Genomic DNA, 13,686 nt, shown 5'->3' on the forward strand with positions numbered 1-13,686 from the left:
CCGTTCTTCATTGAAATCAATGAAGCACGGCTCAAGGTTTACAAGCGTCTCAGACGCCTCGTAAATTACGAGGAGGAGCTTTTACGTGTGAAACGAGGCAGCTGTTAACAGTCTGTCTTTTCACACGTAACTGCCTCTCAGCGTGTGAACATACCCTTATTCGGTGTGATATACTTGTCTATTTTTAGCTGAAGTGTTACTTCCCAAGTTTACAGGCGCTAGATTCTTTCCCCGTATTCTTTCAGTGGCTGAAAGTGTTATGCAGATTAGCATAGATTAACAAATATGACTCTCCATAAAACATGTTGCAGTGTATAAAGCCATGGGTTTGCTTACAATGGGGGATGATTTATTTTCAAGCAGGAAAACCATGCATTGCTATTTTAACATGTTTTAACATATTTTAGCAAATAAAATGAGCTGCTTTGAATATGCAGCTGCTATGGAGATTTGAATTGGAATGAAAACATTGGCTTTTTTTATTGGCTTTATCGTTTTTGACTCCTTTTTCACATTTTTTTCTATTGTGCAGCCAGCAGCACACCCAGCAGTAAATAGTGTATTATTTAAAAACAGGTAGGTTTTTCTGTAGAATAATTTGAGGACATTGTATGTAGTAAACACTGATTAACCTCATAAACAGTGATGCATGTTTTTTTCTTTGAGAGCTGAAATGTTAAATTATCTTTTATAGTAACGTTATAAAAATTCCAATGTATTCTGCAGCAGTGTACGAAGTCTACACAGAGGTCTATAGAAATATTGCACTGGGGATGATGCTTGGTCTAAACTAAAATGTATTTAAGGGAGAACTTCAATAAGTACTATGTAAAAGCCCCTGTAGCTTGTTTTAAAAATATGAAGAAAAAAAAAGATTAACTTATCCCTTTGCTCAGTTGTTACCGACTAAAGTTACCACCACCCCTCATTGGTCAGTGTCTAGCTGTCGGGACCCCACCGATCCTCAGAATGCAGGATTAGGAGTAGTGTAGTGCTGCCTTCCACTCGCTGTGCAGGGAAACTACAATACAGCCCTTTTCACTAATCGTGTAACTAACTTTTCAGGTGGCATTTCAGAATAAGATGTCATACGTGTGTACATCAGGAATAACACTATTTCTGGCCGTTATATGACTTGTATTCTGCATTATTTAGCAGTTTTCCCCTCTGCAGGCGCGATCTCTCTAATTTTCAGTTTTCCCTAAGCTAGTGGGTGGAGCCTAACTGATATAATGTCTTCTATACACTGCAGACATAGAAGAGGAGAATCCTTCTCTCCTATCTCTATCTATGATATATCTATAGAAGCCACAGCGGCATGGAGGAGATTATACAGCAGTAATAAGCAGTGTAGCTGAGAATCCAGCATTGGGATGAGATATAACTTACCAGCAGCTGCAGCACGTCTATGTGTGTGTATGTGTATTTTTCACTCTGCTTTTTGCTCCCCTCTCCATAGACTTGTATGGACAGTGTGTCTGTGTCTCTTTCTCTTCCTGCTCCCTCCTCCTGCTTCCCCCTCCCCTATCCATAAACTTGTACTGGCAGGCAGTGAAGAGAGACACCCCCACTTACCGCAGTCTGTCTGTAACTAGGAGCAGATTTTGCTTGATAACTGGGTGGACAGCAGATTACAAGAAGGGAGACACCTAGTGGCAGTAACTTCACACAGAATTTGCATTGATAAAACAACGAAATTTTAACATTATGTAAATGACAAAAGTGATATATATCAGGAATACTATTAGATTAGCATAATTTATTTGAAAAGTTAGTGTCCAGTTAAGTGGATTAAGTCTTCCAGTTTCCTGCACAGCAAATTTCCTGTTGTGCAGGAAAAAAAAAACACTTCGAAGGAGCAATGGAGTACTGTGTGACACAGAGGGATGAACTCGGCTGATCTTTAACTTATCACATATCCTAGCAATATGCCATAACATTGTCATGGGGAAAACTAATAGGTAACTGACAACTGATCACCTTTTTGTCTGATCGACTTTTTCTACATGAGGCTAAGTTTATGGATCCATCTCTTCATTACCATCCATGTCCACATTCTGATAGGGTGAAGTCACAACTGGGAAGAAGACCTTTGTGTGGATGGACAACACTAAACTGCCCAAACACACGTGTTCACAGAATCACTTGTTATGGGCGGCCTGTAACTCCTTTACTGATAATTTTGTGTCGATATTTTTTTTTCTCATTTTCAAACATATCCTTTTTAAAAGGGATGTCTCATGAAGACAATCCCTGTCCATATGCTCTTTTGGGACATATGAACGCCATAGAGTCGGGCTTCCCTGCTCGGAATCCCTTTCTATGAGCCAGAACCTAAAACTGCTCGGTTAGAGCGGATCCCATTCTGGCGGACACATGTCCATGTAATACTTTCTCCACTGCAGGAGAAATGTGTGGACAGAGAAGGTTTCTCCTTGGCAAAATCAGCTGATTGCCACAGGTACGGCTCCTGGTACTCCTAGCAATCTGCTGATCGCTGACGCTTCTTCAATATTAAAGGGGTTGTCTACAGAGGAGGAGCAATTCTTTGCTACGTCTTTTTGCTATAGCTACTAAAATGTTTCTGAGCAGGGGACCCCCCCCACCTTATGACGGCCATATGCTGTAATAGATCACATGGAAAGGGACTGTCCAGCTTGGAAAACCACTTTAACTTGTAAGGGTTCCTCAAAAGTTTAACTTAAAGTTTAAGGAGGTTGTATGTTTTGGTTTTTTTCCTTCCTGTCTGCTAAAAAAGTAAGTTGAAAAGATAACATTAACAAAAAAAAGAGGTCCTATGGAAATGAATCTGGTAAAAGATCATTTATTATATTTTGTCTGCCTTTTATAGTATTATTTTATTACCTCACACTCTATATCTGTGCTGCTTTGTGTGTTGAAAATGACAAACTTTACAAACCTTTACACAATTAGACAAAACCTTCTAATCGGATAAAGTATCTTAGTGAAATGCGAGAGTTTCTAAGATATAAACTGAGAGGACACATAAAAGACACATTGCGGTTTATGATGTGTAGATACCCACCTGGAGAGATGAAAACTTGGGAGATAAAGACGAGAAAAAAACTGAAAAATGGCTAAATTCAGAAACAAGATATGACTATGATGGGAAGGATTTAAAGTGGAAGGGTAACTGTTATAGCCCCCAGATGTGCATATTTTATCTTAAGGCACCATTTGGTTTAATAAAATGTAGATCAAAGCTTGTCCTTAACCTGTAAGTTTCTTAAGGCTTAATTATAAAGGTTATACTTTCAAAGGACAAAAGCATTATTCATTTATCTGTTCTCGTCTTCCAGGTTTATCTTGCAGATTATGGACTTTCTTACAGATACTGCCCCAATGGGAAACACAAAGACTATAAAGAAGACCCAAGAAAATGCCACAATGGGACAATTGAGTTTACCAGCAGAGATGCTCACAAGGGGGTTGGTATGTTCCTTTTTATTATTATTACTGTATAAGTAGTTTAATTAAAAGAATATATAATGTGTAAAGTGAACAGGGATCTTTTACAGTTGCATTCTGCCACACGTAACTTAGTCTTTGGTGTATTGTCGATCTGCTTTATTTTATCATATGATTTAACTTTGACGTGAACACCAAAGTGAATGGGCAGGTCCAAATCTGCAATGCAAAAGCAAGAAACTCAAAAATGCAGCAGCACTCTGCGAGCGCGACGATATAATCAAATATTGAAGATTTAAATAGTTTTACATTTCCTTACGGCTACATTTCATGTAAATGTCAGGTTCTTGGCATACATTTTGACCAAATTTTGTGAACCCACCTCATACGGACGGGTCCCTACACTAAGCATTATACCTGTACATGAGACTGAACAGGTGACACCGCTCTTGGACCTAATAAATATATATATATATATATATATATTAGTATGTGTATAAGTGCAAATACACATTATCAAGTACACAAAGTTCAAGTTTGTAATGGTCTGATTTTTTTTTTTTTTCCCTTTGTTTGTACAGATGTAGCCATCACTATCTTTACTTTTAACACATTAAATACAGTGTCAACTTTAAAGAGGCTCTGTCACCAGATTATCAAATCCCTATCTCCTATTGAATGTGATCGGCGCTGCAATGGAGATAACCGCAAAGTATTTTTTTTTTTTTAAAACGATCATTTTCGCCCAAGTTATTGCCAATTTTATATTTATGCAAATGAGCTTTTCAATGGACAACTGGGCGTGTTTTCTCGTTTTACCAACTGGGCGTGTATTGTGTTTTTACCAACTGGGCGTTGTGAATAGAAGTGTATGATGCTGACAAATCAGGGTCATACACTTCTCATCATTCCCACCCAGCTTCTTTCACTGCAGACACACAGCGTGACGTCACCCACATGTCCTTCAACCTTGGCGTCGGACAGAGAAGATACATGGGCTCCAGCCGTCCGAGAGGGTAATATGCTCGTCTCTAGGGAGTTTACTATGCTTACCTGCACACGGTGATGCTGCTGCAGATTCAACTGTACTCTCTCGGACGCCTGGAGCCGATGTGTCTTCTCTCTTCCGACGCCAAGGTTGAAGGACCTGTGGGTGACGTCACGCTGTGTGTCTGCAGTGAAAGAAGCTGGGTGGGAACGATGATGTCACCCACAAGTCCTTCAACCCTGGCGTCGGAAGAGAGAAGACACATCGGCTCCAGGCGTCCGAGAGAGTACAGTTGAATCTGCAGCAGCATCACTGTGTGCAGGTAAGCATAGTAAACTCCCTAGAGCGAGCATATAACCCTGTCGGACGCCTGGAGCCGATGTATCTTCTCTGTCCGACGCCAAGGTTGAAGGACCTGTGGGTGATGTCACGCTGGGTGGGAACGATGAGAAGTGTATGACCCTGATTTGTCAGCATCATACACTTCTATTCACAACGCCCAGTTGGTAAAAACACAATACACGCCCAGTTGTCCATTGAAAAGCTCATTTGCATAAATATAAAATTGCTCATAACTTGGGAAAAAATGATCGTTTAAAAAAAAAAACAAAAAAACTTTGCTGTTATCTACATTGCAGCGCCGATCACATTCAATAGGAGATAGGGATTTGATAAACTGGTGACAGAGCCTCTTTAACTTGACTTTTCAGTGGCTTTTGTTGTGATATCACCCTGCAGTCCAGATAAAGATGGCTACATCCGTATTCCTTTAAGATAAGCTTCACATTTGATTAGAATTCGCTTTATGGTCAGGTAATATAAAATCTAGCATCTGTGTAGTCTACTGTATATCTTAATTAAAGTAGAGTGCAGAGGTTACAGTCACACCTGGGCCCCGGTGTCTCAGAGGGTCCTAGGTCCCTTAGCTACATAGATGTACAGCAGTAGTATAAATCACAGTGCAGAGAAGTGATGACAGATCCTGATAATTGTACAAGAAGGTAGTAATTCTAGACAGATGTCTTACTATACAAATGAATACTACACGTTTATGACATACGACTAGATCCTATACAGTGTGTAGTAATTGCATGGGACAGTTGGGGGGCGCTGGTACAGATTTTTCATAAAGATCTTCAAGGTACATCTCTGCCTGACTACTTATTATACTGGCTCATAAAAACCTGAATACCTCTCATCAACATGCACACCCAATATAAGCATGCGATACCAGTATAATAGAAGGGTGCATGTTATAACCCAATTTCATGTACTGTGTGTGTGAAATATAAATTTTGATTTTATGATTCGAGGGTGCCATAAAACCCACTTCTAGAGCTGTAGAACTTAGCAGATGAAGTGGTATATTTTATAGAAGTACTAAAAACGACAAGAATGTTACATAGCTTAGTGTTTGAGCTACCAAATCTTGCTATTGCCCCCCTCGCACGGCATGTAGTCTCACAGACACCTATAGAAACTGCAGGCACAATCACTTTCCACCTGTCAATTATTTATTTACTGCAGTTCTCTGAACTTAAAGGGGCTGTCCAATATTGGAAAAAATAGGCTGCTTTCTTACAAAAAAAGCGCCACACCTGTCCACGGGTTGTGTGTGGTATTGCAGATCAGTCCCATTCATTTCATTAGAGCTGAGCAGCAATAGCACACACAACCTGTGGACTTTTTTTGGACGAAAGCAGCCATGTTTTTCTAATCTTGGACAATCCATTCAAGATTTTAGATTTTTGGGGGACTTAGGAGGTTTTTGACCATTTAGGATATAGTCACACGCAGCAGATTTTGGTTGTTCTCCACATAGGTATAGTATTTTGTGCAGAAATGTCTGAAGCAGTCCCATTAATCTGAATGGACAGTAAGGAAGATGCCACTTTCCCCTAATAAGGCATCATACATACGACCGGTCTGTTTTGCGGACTGCAAAACGTGGATCCTAGTGGCTCCTGCGTGCTGTCTGTTTTTTTTTTCCGGATCCATAAACTAGAATGGGTGAAGTGCACTGCAGATACGGACAAGAATAGGTCATGGTCTACAGTTTTGCGGAACGGACGTACCGATACACAAAAAAACGGATGTGTGCTTGGCCCCAATATAAATAAATGGTTCAGTATGCTATCCACAAAAAAACAAAACTATAGGATACTAAAGAAAACAGTCATGTGCATGAGCCCTACGATAAATTATAAAGTTCAATTCACACAAGGATATCATTATATTCAGGGTTTGTGAGATCTATGGAATTATCTAATAAAATTGTAATATATGTTGGTACTGTATAAATAATACTATAATCTTTAAAGCAGCTTCATGTTAATCATTAGAGCGGACATCCCCGGTTTGCATACGTCTGAGCAGAACATGGAGATGTAACAGAGCTGGTCTATGCAGCAGAGTTGTGTTTGTCATTTGGTACTTTTCTTCTATGGATTTGCATAGGACTCTACATAAATCCATTGAGTGATTGTAATTTAGTCAGCTATCATGGTGCATAATAGAAACAGATAAACAACTAATTCAGCTCTGCTACATCTGCATATAGTATTTTAAAATGTAGTTATCTCTCAGTATTCACACACCGAAGAGCAGGCATGATCCAGTCTCCTCTTTTTCTTCAGGCTCTCCTGCTGTTTATTGTGAATTTTATTTTCATAATGGCAGCGAAACCGCAAACCTTAGTTTTGGCCTAGTGTAACCTTAGCCTTTTGTTTGACCAGCGACAATAAACTGACCCTAACAGTCTAGTTCAGTCGATCAAATATTCTGCGCCGCTTGTTTGGTATTTTAACTTTGTCAGATTTCAGTATTTTCTCCATCATTTCTTTGTTCGTTCTTTTTTTTTTTTTTTTTTACGCCTCCCATGGTGTTATTTCTTAAAAAATAATAAAAATACCTGAAGTGGCCCTGAAGCATTAAATAATCTTGATTTCATTTTGATGAAGCTACATGGTTAAATTCTATACCTTGGCATTTCTGGGAAATATTAATACAGAAGAAATTACAGAATTGTTATATTTTTTTTAAGAACATTTTGAGACTTTATAAAATCACAAAGGGGAAGATTGAAAGGAAGTAAACAAACTAGATGTCATCTTTTATTATATTAGTATATTTTAATAGTATGTTCCCTTAATTTACACCCAAAACCAGGGCTTATTGAGCTTCATGTCACCCTGGAGGATTTAAGGGGTTGTCGGGTTGGTAAAGCCTATTTTAAGGGACCCTATTAGGGAATTCTGAGTTAATAGAGGGGGACTCTGACCTATTAGCCACAGCAGAGGGCAGCTACAAAGGGCATATCTTGCTCTGGAGGACACGGTAAGCTCATTGATTTCAAAGGAGTCTATGCAATGCTTTGATTCTCCTGCGGTGGCGCTGCAGGGTTACGGAACACTTGCTTCTGGATTCCCCTTAAGACTATAGCTGATTGTTGCGTGTCCCAGCACCCTGATCGTCAAATACACGTTGGGGACCCTTCAAACAAATAGCGATTGTTCAAAGCAGAAAACTCTGAAGCAACACTGAGTATTAGCTGTTTAGTTGTACCTTTTTTATACCTGAGTTTCTTATTTAATCCAATTATAAGAAAGCTACTTTTAGGCTCTGTTCACATTGCTGTTGGAGGGCACGACAGAACTTCATTGACTTATAAAGGGCCTGTCATGGTTTCCGTTGTTTTTGACAGCAAGAATAGCGCAGTGTGATCCTAAAAGTAACTCTCTCTTATAATAGGATTAAATCAGAAACAGGGACTTGGCATAATGTAGCCAGAATGCAGATGTGAACAGAGCCTTACACTGCAAGGTATTTGCAGCATCTATATATAAATGCATTTCTCCTCTAGTCTATACTAGATATACTAATATACAAAAATGGGACCTTACATATCTGAAGATTAACACCTGTGCAAAAGTGTTTTGTTTTTTTTTTGTTTTTTTTTACCATTTATTAAAAAAATAAATTTCAACTAGGCAGCATGCACACTGCCGTAATTCGCATCTGCGAATCTGTAACATGGGGCCCATAACTGGCTATGCCGATTTTTTTATTTTTTTTTTGCACTAGGACACACAGACTGTGGCAGGCTTTATCTTATGCTATATTACGGACATGTTCTACCTTAGAAATATTTCTTATCTGTAAGTTGATAAAGTGTAATGACCTATCCTATGACCATAACCAGCGGTGTACCTAGGGGGTGCTGGAAGGGTATGTGCGAGGCAGGGGGACAGAAGGGGATGCCAACTAGTCAAGCTGCCATGGCCAAGGTATTAGATACAGGGCTAGGGCCGTGTACTGAAAAGTCGCCTTGGGTTAAGGATGCTGATGAATTCTGACTAATGATCTACAAATGCAGGAAGTTTGTATAGGGAAGGCATTTTGACTTAAAGTGCACCTATACTTTCAAAAACTTTTGATCTGTGGGCGTCCGAGCACTGAGACCTCCACCAATCGCTAGAACGCAGCAGCAGTAGCGCTCAGGTGAGCGCTGTGACACTTTGTTTTTGCTCGGCTCTCGACTGCGCTATTGATTCAGTCAAAATGACAGAACCCTGTCACAACGGTGACAGACGGAAACCATTAGCAAAGTTTCCGTCACTATTGTGTTTAATGGTGAGGGAAACGGAAGCTGGGGTTTCCGTTTGCTTTTCCGCTGAGGGGTTAACTCGACGGAAATCCCGCAGCCTTAGCCATATTAAGCACGTGTATTTGTTGGGCTAGCGACTTTGATTTTTGTGATGTTTTTTCGGGATTATTTCATGATTATTTTTCTTTTCTTATCATTTTCATACACATGATTTAGCTTTTTGCTGCGTGTTTTTTTTTTTTTCGCATTTTTTAACCTTCTAGTTTAAAAAAATCTAATCTAGTGTTACCCTAAAAAAAGACGTCACTGTCTACTGAATTTTTTTTATATATTACATATCTATTTTAGGTTAATTGGGTCGGGGCTAGCGTTGCGACAATGAATGGTGGGGGAAGCATTTTTTTGGAGAGATATATATTTTATGTGTAACTTTAATTTAATTAAATTTATTTTTGTTTGTTTTTTTTAATATGATGGCCTGTCTCTGAAAGGTCCAAAAAATATATATATGTGGTTTGGTTTTTTTACACTATACTTTTTCACTGTATCTGGCTCTGCACAGAAGCCCTAGTTACAGGGCAAATCAGTCCTGTTATAGTGACTATTGTCACTTTTAGGCTGGGTTCACACAACCTATTTTCAGACGTAATGGAGGCGTTTTACGCCTCGAATTCCGTCTGAAAAAAATTCCTCCAATACGTCGGCAAACATCTGCCCATTACTTTCAATGGTTCTTACGATGTACTGTGCCGACGACCTGTCATTTTACACGTCGCTGTCAAAAGACGGCGTGTAAAATAACAGCCTCGTCAAAGAAGTGCAGGATACTTCTTGGGACGTAATTGGAGCTGTTTTTCATTGACTCCAATGAAGAACCCCTCCAAATTACGTCCGAAAAAGAGGTGGCGAAAAACGCCAGTACATGCAATTACGTCTGAAATTCAGGAGCTGTTTTCTCCTGAAAACCGCTCCGTAATTTCAGGCGTAATTGACGTTATCGTGTGCACATAGGGCTGTGCTGGGTCTAGTTAGACCCAGCAGCAGTCTTCTATTACCGGCGTCCCAGCGATCATGTGATTAGTGACATGACCACTGGGTACAATAGAGGTTGAATAGAGACTGCTTCCTCTATTCTATACACAGCGATTAATTGAGTGCTGTTTACATGAGTACAGGGAAGACAAAAGTGGTGAAAACCACTTCTGTCTTTTCTTCGGGGTCCCTGGCAGTCTCTGACTGCTAGGCACCCGATATTCAGCTGCTCAATCACTCGGGCAGCAAGATTAAACCCGCAGAATATATTTACAGTGTGCGGTCCTCAACCGGTTAAGAAGAGGCTGCTTAGGTATAAAAGTAAAAGGTGACCAAAAAAAAGCATCAGGCCCAGTTCACATTGAGTTTTTGGGCGCTGATTTTGATGCGTAAACGCGTCGGAATGAGCACCAAAAAACGGCCAAAATGGGAGGAGGTTTTTTTTCTCTGCAGTGGCTTTTAGACGCTCATGGGGGAAAAAAACCTGGCATGTTTTTTCTTGACACGGTTCCGCCTCTGACCTCCCATTGAAATCAATGGGAGGTAGAAAAAAACGTTTTCTTGCCCGTGAAAACGCGAGAGGGCGGCAAGAAAGTGCAGGCATTTTGAGACAAATTTTTTTTTCTGCCTACAAAATCCTCTGTGTGAACATACCCTAAGACTAAAATTTGCCCATCCCCCCCCAAAAAAAGTTTGAAACTTGTATTTTTTTTCCCATTTTTCCCTCCTGCGAGACCCTCTTTGAATCTTTAAAGCATTGCATTTTTAAACTGTTCTTCTAGCCTTTCATATATTCTACTTACTTAAACTCACTTTGATGGTATTGGAAACACATTTCCAGCTAAATTACATACATAGTCCTTTTTATTGGATATTGATCGTACTGCCTTGCATTCCCAGGCAGACTTAATTCAACAATTCCCTAATTAGTTAAAGTCATAACCTATGTCTTGTATTCATTTACCATTAATTAAACCTTAGTTGTTTATTACGCTGCGGTCTCAATGCAACAGACAGCCACAGGAACCGAGGAAGAAGAGTCTGTGGACTGTGATGGCATGGAAGGTCAATGCTCGGAATATATTGTATATAGTTTTACTGTTGACAGAATGGCTAGGAATCAATGTGGTCAATGCAGCAACGCTTTCTCAGTTGCTCTGTCAGCAAGACAAAAAAAGTCAATTGAAATATTATATGTGAAGGAAAATAAGTGATATTTTTTTTTTTAATGGCCGGACTTGCAAAACTGTATTTTTGTTGTGACTGCCGACCTGTTTTAAACCTCAGAAATCCTATTTTATGTGAAGTATATTGAGATTTGGCACTTCAGGCTTTTCACCTTGGCCGTTTCAATTGCTTTATAGCCTGTTGCTTTGTTCCTTCGTGTCCTAGTTGGTGTAAACGGCTACATATTATTGCTTTTTCTATTAAAAGGGCCATTGACCATGTAATGAACAAGGTCCTAGTAATTTGCCAGCAGTGTAGAAAACTGGAGTAGTTTTAATATCACATATAAGAAGAAAAAAAAATACATCTCGGCTTTACCATGTGAGATAATTGCACAGCTCCACTAGCTCTTGTATTTAATAAAGTGTGATATTTATATTGAATTAGTTTTCATATTTTTTTATAAGGATTTTGTGTATTTTTTTTACATTTGTGTATTGCAGAACCAGTTAATATATTCATGCATTATTTACATATAGGTTTGATTATATAATAACAAAAGTCAATTTTCTAAAACCCTTATATTATAATAATGTCAGTCATAGAAATAGGTAGTACATTGAATCCATGTGCTTCACCTGTAATAACTACACAGCAATTCGCAGTAAAACGCAAACCGTTTTTACAATGTGATTAAGAAGCATATGAAAATAGTTACAAAAACGCCCTGTGGAATCTCATCCTTTCACAATTTTGAAAAATCAGCCCCATTGTTTGAGAAAAGAGAAAAACTGGCCTTGTTGCCCATAGCAACCAATCCACTGCTTTGGTCAATCCCTACTTGTTAAAGGGGAACCTTGACAATAAGTGTCCGCCTGCTGGGATCTCCAGCGATCAACTTTTTACTGTAGGGAAACCTGGCATTGTGCTTAATTTCTCTGCAGTGCCACCAAAGGGGAAATGAAGCATTACACTGTGCCCATTCATATCAATGGGTTGTCTGTGTAATGCAGGACAGTACAGGACAGGATAGGTCCTCCAGAGAGAGAGACACTTTGTAACTACTCTCCACTCTGGCCATGAGTACCCTGAACCGAGGACCCCCCTCTTTTACCTCCGAGTTCTCTAACTGGGTATATGAATATGGATTTTCTAAACTGAACAACCCTTTTAAGCTGAGCCGATTGGTTACCTCAGGCAACCAGGCTAGTTTTTCTGTTGAGACAATTTTGGAAAAGTAAGGCATTTAGGGAAAAATGTATCATCTCTCATCCAATGCAGCGTGTGCAATACTCAACATAATTCTCGCCCTGATGATGTGTATGGTGTGGTGTAAACAACGCTAAGTCAGACCCGCCATTTTTTTCCATCACTTCTAAACTTCTACTCTAAAGCCCCTTATTTTTTTTTGTTTTTTTTTTCCAATATGTTGTAATTAAGGATATAATTAGTGAGCAATGAAAGCACAGCTCCACATTGGGACTTTAAATAATAAGGAATTGCAAAAAGTTAAATTATTTCATATAATGTTATTAAAAAATTAAATAATTTTTACTTCAAAGTCCCTGCATTTGCTCTGTAGGTCTCTTATGACAGCCTGTAGTCCCTCAATGGGATTGCAGATACTGTCTGGTAAAACGCTGATACTAAAAGGGCATGTTCAGATGTGGCAGAATGTTTCCGCTGCAAATTCGCAGCAAGTACACAACGAATCTCCAGCAACATTTGCATATTTGACAGGTAATTCAGGCATTGCGGATATCACCGCGGACAGTCTGAGATCCGCAGTGAAATTCTGCTGCTTCTCCGCAACAGACTGCATGCTGCGGAGTGAAAATTCTGCACCGCAGCCTAAATTCCGCAGTCATTTTCCACAATGTCTGAACTAAGTTACCTAAAAAGATATAGAAACCAATGAAAAAAATGGCTGCTGCAGATTTCTACTGCGGAATTCAACAGCAATTCCGCCACGTCTGAACATGCCCAATTGCTCCTGCAATAGATGAACTGGACTTGAAGTTGAGGAATACCTATTTCAAAGAACACTGTTTCGGAGGCTGGTTTGGAGCGGTTTTCTGGAAATTGAACATTGATGGCCTATCCTTAGGTCTCCATACTGCACAACGCAAACAATGGAAGGGAGACAGATGATGGGCTCCTGTATTCACTGTACGGCTCCCATTACCAAGAATAGAAACATTTTAGCAGAGGCTCCCATAATGCACACTAAGGAGCCGCATCGGTAAAGTGACAGTAGCGCTAGAATAAAACAATAGGGAGTGGAGTAGTGCTAGAATAGTATTCTACAGATTCTTACTTATGTGAAGGGTTTCTCCTACACGTGCATGGCTGAAGGTAAACTACCTGGTCTGCATTGGATTTGTCCAGACACAAGTACATCCATTCATGCATTTCTCAAACTTCCTTTGTAAGTACGGATGTACCAGTGTTTGAAAATTTCCAA

At 39.5% G+C, this 13,686-nt stretch overlaps 1 protein-coding gene across 2 annotated transcripts in view; it reads left to right on the forward strand.

Moving 5' to 3' along the window:
• VRK2 (VRK serine/threonine kinase 2) overlaps positions 1 to 13,686 on the forward strand; it is a 69,755-nt gene that overhangs the window by 18,666 nt on the left and 37,403 nt on the right. For both annotated transcript variants that reach the window (XM_075862988.1, XM_075862987.1), the window contains exon 8: positions 3,321 to 3,453. In XM_075862988.1, the coding sequence (XP_075719103.1) occupies positions 3,321 to 3,453 (133 nt within the window). The remainder of the gene's footprint in view (positions 1 to 3,320; positions 3,454 to 13,686) is intronic.

Source organism: Rhinoderma darwinii, chromosome 4, assembly GCF_050947455.1.
Source record: "Rhinoderma darwinii isolate aRhiDar2 chromosome 4, aRhiDar2.hap1, whole genome shotgun sequence".
Classification (NCBI taxonomy): domain Eukaryota; kingdom Metazoa; phylum Chordata; class Amphibia; order Anura; family Rhinodermatidae; genus Rhinoderma; species Rhinoderma darwinii.